Here is a 6,275-nt window from a genome sequence, read left to right on the forward strand (position 1 = left end):
CGGGCGGGCGCAGACGGCGGTTGAGGGTGTGTGGTGTTGCGCGCATTTTCCGCACCGCGTCCCCAATCTCGGTCCCGCGCAGGTGCCATGAGCCCCTTGCGGCTGCTGGCCGCCGGCTGCCTGCTGGCCCTGTCCCGCTGCAAGACGGTGCGCTACCGCACCGACGAGGAAGGGGCGCCGGGCACGGTGATCGGCACGCTGGCCGACGAGATGCCGGTGAAGGCTCCGGGGGAGATGAGCTTCCGACTGATGAGGCAGTTCAGCAATAGCTCGCTGGTGCGGGTGCGGGAGGAGGACGGGCAGCTGAGCATCGGCGAGGCGGGGCTGGACCGGGAGCGGCTTTGCGGGCAGGCCCCGCAGTGCGTGCTGGCCTTCGACGTGGTGAGCTGCTGGAGGGAGCGCTACCGCCTGGTGCACGTGGAGCTGGAGGTGCGCGACATCAACGACAACGCGCCCCGCTTCCCCCGTGCCCAGATGGCGCTGGAGGTGTCGGAGAGCGCTGCTCCTGGCACTCGCCTCCCACTGGAGGTGGCCGTGGACGAGGACGTGGGCTCCAACTCCATCCAGAGCTTCCAGGTTTCCCTCAACAGTCACTTCGGTGTGGAGGCGCAGACTCGGGCGGACGGAGCGCGCTGCGCAGATCTGGTGCTGCTGCAGGAGCTGGACCGCGAGCGCCAGCCTTCCTACACCCTGGAGCTGGTGGCCAAGGATGGCGGCAGCCCTGCACGCTCAGGCACAGCCACTGTGCACGTCCGCGTCCTTGATGCCAACGACAACAGCCCCACTTTTGCACGGAGCTCCGTGACAGTGGAACTGCCCGAAGATGCGCCGCCTGGCTCCCTGCTGCTTGACCTGGATGCCGAGGACCCCGACGAGGGCCCCAACGGAGAGGTCGTCTATGCTTTTGGCAGTCAGGTGCCCCCTGAGGCGCGGCGGCTCTTCCGCCTAGACCCGCGTTCCGGCCGTCTGACTCTGGAGGCTGCTGTGGACTACGAGCGTACTCGTACCTACGAGCTGGACGTACGGGCCCAGGATCGCGGTGCCAGCCCCAGGGCAGCCACCAGCACCGTCGTGGTGCGCCTTACCGATGTCAACGACAACGCGCCACGCATCAGCATCAGCGCTCTGCGTGGTGCTGGCAGTGCCGCCGGCGTGGCTTACGTCAGCGAGGCGGCTGCCAGTGAGAGCTTCGTGGCCCTCGTCAGCGCTTCCGACCGTGACTCTGGCACCAATGGGCAAGTGCGCTGCAGCCTGCGAGGCCACGACCACTTTGCCTTGCAGCGGGCCTACGAGGACAGCTACATGATAGTCACCACGGCGGCGCTGGATCGCGAGCGCATCCCTGAGTACAATCTCACCGTGGTGGCTGAGGACCTGGGCTCCCCACCCTTCAAGACCGTCCGCCAGTACACGGTGCGGGTGAGCGACGAGAACGACAACGCACCGCTCTTTGCCAAGCCACTCTATGAGGTGGCTGTGCCAGAGAACAACCCGCCAGGTGCCTACATCACCACTGTGGTGGCCCGTGACCCTGATCTTGGCCACAATGGGAAGGTCACCTATCGGCTGCTGGAGACTCAAGTCATGGGGGCCCCAATCTCTACCTACGTCTCAGTTGACCCTGCCACTGGGGCCATCTATGCCCTGAGAACGTTCAACTATGAGATCCTCAAGCAGCTTGACCTGAGGATCCAGGCCACTGATGGAGGCTCCCCACAGCTCTCCAGCAGCACACTTGTCAAAGTGAGGATGGTGGACCAGAACGACAACCCTCCAATCATCATCCACCCGGTGCTCACCAATGGCTCGGTGGAAATCAGTGTCTCCAGCAAGACCTCCCGTGATGCCTTGGTGGCCCAGATCAAAGCTCGCGATGCGGATGATGGGGCCAACGCCGAGCTTACCTTTGCCTTCCTGGAAGAACCCCAGCAGGACCTTTTTGCCATCAACCCAAGCACTGGAGACATCGTGCTGAGGGGCGACCTCTCTGAAGAGCTGGGGCAGCTGTTCAAGGTCATCCTCACTGTCACAGACAATGGGAGGCCCCCTCTGGCCACAACTGCCACTGTCAACTTTCTGGTGACCGCCACTGCTCCTTCCAGCATCCAGGAGGTAACCAAGCCCAGCTCCTGGCAAGGGAAGGCCTTGCAGTGGGACATCCCTCTGATTGTGATAATCGTCCTGGCGGGCAGCTGCACCCTCCTCCTGGTGGCCATCATTACCATCGCCACCACCTGCAACAGGCGCAAGAAAGGGAATGAGATCAAAAACAACAGTCCCCTGAAGGAGCAGATTGACATCTCCCACCTGGAAAAGGGTCGGCAGGAGGACAGCAGCCAGAGGGGAAACGTGTTCGAGGTACGAACTTTCCCCAGCAAAACCTCTTTCAGCGGCCCCGACCCTTCTCCAGCAGCTGAGGAGATCTCCACTGCAGAGAGCAGCAGCGACAGCACCTGCCTCTATGAGGGTCAGAAGCGGCTCAGAGGAGCCGGCGGGGAGGTAAGGTCCTGTGCATCCTGGAAAGTGGAGGGTAGAAGGGGAGGATCGCAGGGTGTAAACCACAGGGATGCAGTTATGATGCTAATTGACCCTTTACTACTTCCCCCAACCCAGCAGGGTTTCACCGCCACTCCAAGCTTCGGCAAAGAGCCCGCTCCCCCTGTGGCCATTTGGAAGGGGCATTCCTTCAATACCATCTCAGGCCGGGAGGCAGAGAAGTTCAGCGGCAAGGACAGCGGCAAAGGCGATAGTGATTTCAACGACAGTGACTCAGACATCAGCGGGGATGCCCTGAAGAAGGACCTCATCACACACATGCAGAACGGTAAGGGCTGCATCCCACTCCCAGTGCTCTGTGTCCCTCTGTGCAGATAGATGGACAGCGTGCTGCTTGGAGGGATGCATCACACACAGAGCAGGGAAACCTGATACTTGGGTCTCCTCCCAGCAGGCTGTTAAGTGCTGGCTTCTGCCCACACTGAGCACTGAATGCATTACTTTAGAGCTGTGGGTGTGTTTTACCCCCTCTCCTCAAAAACCTTCCCCTTCGTTTCATCCTGTGAGCTAAATGATGTAACCCTAGTTCCCTGAGCGTGCCACAGAGCAGCGCTTCCCAGCGCTGTGTCCGCACGCTGTCCTCTCACGATTGATAGCTGTGGGCTGCGAGTGGTGGTTGTTTCTGCAGCAACGACTGGTTCCTCCTTCCCTCTCTAGGTCTGTGGGCTTGTACAGCCGAGTGCAAGATCCTGGGCCACTCAGACCGCTGCTGGAGCCCCTCCTGTGGCCGAGCCAACCCGCACCCTTCTCCCCATCCTCCAGCGCCTCTCTCCACCTTCTGCAAAAGCACATCCTTGCCCCGGGACCCGCTTCGCAGGGACAACTTTTACCAGGCCCAGCTGCCGAAGACGGTGGGGCTGCAGAGCGTCTACGAGAAGGTGTTGCACAGGGACTTTGACCGGACGATCACACTGCTGTCCCCTCCGCGTCCCGCACGGCTCCCTGACCTCCAGGAGATCGGGGTGCCCCTCTACCCGGCCCCTTCAACCAGATTCCTGGGCCCCCAGACTGATGCCGCCGAGAAAGCATAACCCCACTGGCACCATGCACACGACTCGGTCGCTCCCAGGAGCCTTTAAGTTATTGACCAGACCCGGTGTTGTATGTGTAAATATGCAAGATGTGCCTTAAAACATGAAGGTGTTGGGAAAGATTTCCCATCGGTACTGTTTGGTATTTGCAAACAACAGCAACAACAAAAATTGTTTGTAGTTAATGTAATTTTTATGAAATGTGCAGTATTTAACTTTTTTTTTTTGTTTTCTACATGGTTTTCTTTGCGTTTGGTTTGCCCATGGCCTGCCATTTTTGTAGTGTTTTTAACCTGTACAGTGTGTAATGTAATGTTTGTACATAATGAAAATTGGTTATATTTTTATATAATAAAAGCTTAAAAAATGGGAACTCTTGCCAAAGGAACTGTCTAAAAGACACAATAATTATTAATAATATCCTGAATATGTAGAATCTCGTAAAGGAAATTCCTCTTTCATAGTGTAATAGCACCCCAAGCAACGCAGTGTGCGGAGACGTTTGCCTTGCCAAATGTGACTTGTATCTCTTGAATCTGTGGTCAGTTTAAAGTTAAATGTTATTTAATTGCCTTTGGTTCCTGTAATCTGTGTCACTGATAAACACTAATAAAGGTTTTGTGATGTGTTGGAGGGATCTGTCTGTGGTTTTTGCGCTTCATGACTTCTGAGTCTTCACAGGTCAATGAAATTTTGTGCAAAAAAAAAATGAACAGAACCATGAGCAGTGCTACATCCTATACATCCTATCTTACCCATTCCTCATCTGCGTTGGAGATGCAGCTCTGGAGTTGGTAATGCTGGGACATGGGGGACAAGGAAAGCTGTGTGATAGCTGTGTGCTGCTCACTGCCTCTGTAAGCTCCTCCAGACAGACCCTTTGCTGGTGGAACTCCAGGGAAGCTACATCAGTCAGCTGAAATGCTCATGATGTAAAAATACCTTCGTATCAGCAACCACTGGAGTGCTTTGCTTTCTGTTAGGGCTGGAACTGATTGGGGTAAAGCTACATAGGCATGTGCTGGTAGGTTTATACGCTACTGAAGCAGCTGTGCTGAAGTGTGTAAGCATTGAAGTGTGTTTGAGTACATGCACCTATTTATACACTACATTTGCACATCAAGCAGTGAAAGAATAGATGTCTATTACCTTGCGATCATCTCTGATACGTATTTTGCCTCTTTCCACAAATGACAAAGACCCGAGCAAAGTAATCATACCCAGCTTTGAAATTCCCTCCCCTCAAATCCTCAAGCTAAAAGCAGATCTCAAATCCTTCTGCTGAAATCACGTTTGGAATAGCGTTTGGTGAAAGAACGTGAAGCATGTGTTCAAAAATGCTTGTACCAGAGATAGTACTTATATTGGAGATTTAATAATAGCTCTGACTTTTCTGAAAGGAAGAATGGATCCTTATGTTGAATATGTAACTTCATGTACAAACCAATTATCTATACATCTGTACGTGACAAAGCTTTGGTTTTGTCATGAATTCTTCAATGATATGCCTAACTAGTATAGTGTATATAGAGAAAGGATGACTCACAAAGAAAATATAAGTCCTTCATAGACATAAACAAAGTCTCATTAGACTCTATAAGCAGGAAACAATATCCTGCTTCTGTGTTCCTTAACAGAGAGAAATTCCCTCTCACCCCTGACTACCAGCTTTGTCAAGCTGAGTGTGACCAAGTCTTCGTGCACGTACTCTGAGATTTAACAGGGGCTTCATAAAAGACTTTGCATGGAGATTGATGGTGGGCAGAGTGTCAGTACACACGTTTGAAGGGAATTGATATCACGCTGATGCCAGACTAGATTGGGATGCAATGTCAGTGATACAGCTTTTACAATCAGGAGAATGGGTGAGAAGCTCTGGTGATTGATGGAAACCTGGTAGTAAAAGTCAGGATGCATCTAAATAACCGAGAGGGCCGTCTTGGTTAAATTTAGAGCTGAGGCTGAAGGGTGGGTGCTGAGAAGGGAGCTCAGAGCCTCTCTGCTGGCTAATCAACAGTGATTCAGAGCAGCGAGACTGCATGGGAAGTAATTAGTCATAACTCTTAAAGCGGAGAGGAAAAGGCTCTCTGCCAATAAGGGAGAGCAGTCTGATAAGCTAGATCCTCATGGTCGAGTCTGAATAGTGGTAGGACAAGGGGGAATGGATTTAAACTGAGACAGGGGAGGTTTAGGTTAAGATATTAGGAGGAAGTTTTTCACACAGAGGGTGGTGACGCACTGGAACAGGTTGCCCAAGGAGGTTGTGGATGCCCCATCCCTGGAGGCATTCAAGGCCAGGCTGGATGTGGCTCTGGGCAGCCTGGTCTGGTGGTTGGCGACCCTGCACATAGCGGGGGGGTTGAAACTAGATGATCGTTGTGGTCCTTTTCAACCTCAGCCATTCTGTGATTCTGTGATTCTGTGATATGTACTGCAGTGTTTCCAAGGCAAGTCCCCAGATCCTGCTGTGTGGGAGGCAGCAGCTGCCAAAGGGCAGTTCCCCACCTTGGATTGGAGTGACCAACTCACACTGGTGTCTGCAATAGACCCTGTGTACTCTTACTGCGTGATTTAGTGTCCCTCCCATCTTAGAATGAGTTGGGGCCATCTCTGGCTGCATCAAGCAGTTTCAGGGAAGGAGAAAAAAGCCACCTGCTCCCAAAGCAGCTTTCAGCATCAGATAGCTAC

The 6,275-nt window shown here is 53.8% G+C and overlaps 1 protein-coding gene across 2 annotated transcripts; it reads left to right on the top strand.

The window, feature by feature from the left end:
- Window positions 1–6: 6 nt before the first annotated feature.
- On the top strand, window positions 7–3,808 carry PCDH8 (protocadherin 8). 2 transcript variants are annotated; one of them, XM_010728852.2, is made up of 3 exons: window positions 7–2,499; window positions 2,614–2,824; window positions 3,214–3,808. In XM_010728852.2, the coding sequence occupies exons 1-3, from the start codon at window positions 88–90 to the stop codon at window positions 3,585–3,587; spliced, it is 2,997 nt and encodes a 998-aa protein (XP_010727154.1). In that variant the 5' UTR covers window positions 7–87; the 3' UTR covers window positions 3,588–3,808. The 2 variants fall into 2 exon arrangements, with proteins under 2 accessions (XP_010727154.1, XP_010727155.1); XM_010728853.2 differs by having other exon boundaries at window positions 2,617–2,824.
- Window positions 3,809–6,275: the final 2,467 nt, after the last annotated feature.

This window comes from Meleagris gallopavo, chromosome 1, assembly GCF_000146605.3.
Source record: "Meleagris gallopavo isolate NT-WF06-2002-E0010 breed Aviagen turkey brand Nicholas breeding stock chromosome 1, Turkey_5.1, whole genome shotgun sequence".
NCBI classification, from domain to species: domain Eukaryota; kingdom Metazoa; phylum Chordata; class Aves; order Galliformes; family Phasianidae; genus Meleagris; species Meleagris gallopavo.

Coding starts and splice junctions, on each gene's coding strand:
- PCDH8 (XM_010728852.2), top strand. CDS start 88: ATGAGCCCCTTGCGGCTGCTGGCCGCCGGCTGCCTGCTGGCCCTGTCC. Junction 2,500..2,613: donor TCAGAGGAGCCGGCGGGGAG/GTAAGGTCCTGT, acceptor CCCCCAACCCAG/CAGGGTTTCACCGCCACTCC. Junction 2,825..3,213: donor CATCACACACATGCAGAACG/GTAAGGGCTGCA, acceptor TTCCCTCTCTAG/GTCTGTGGGCTTGTACAGCC.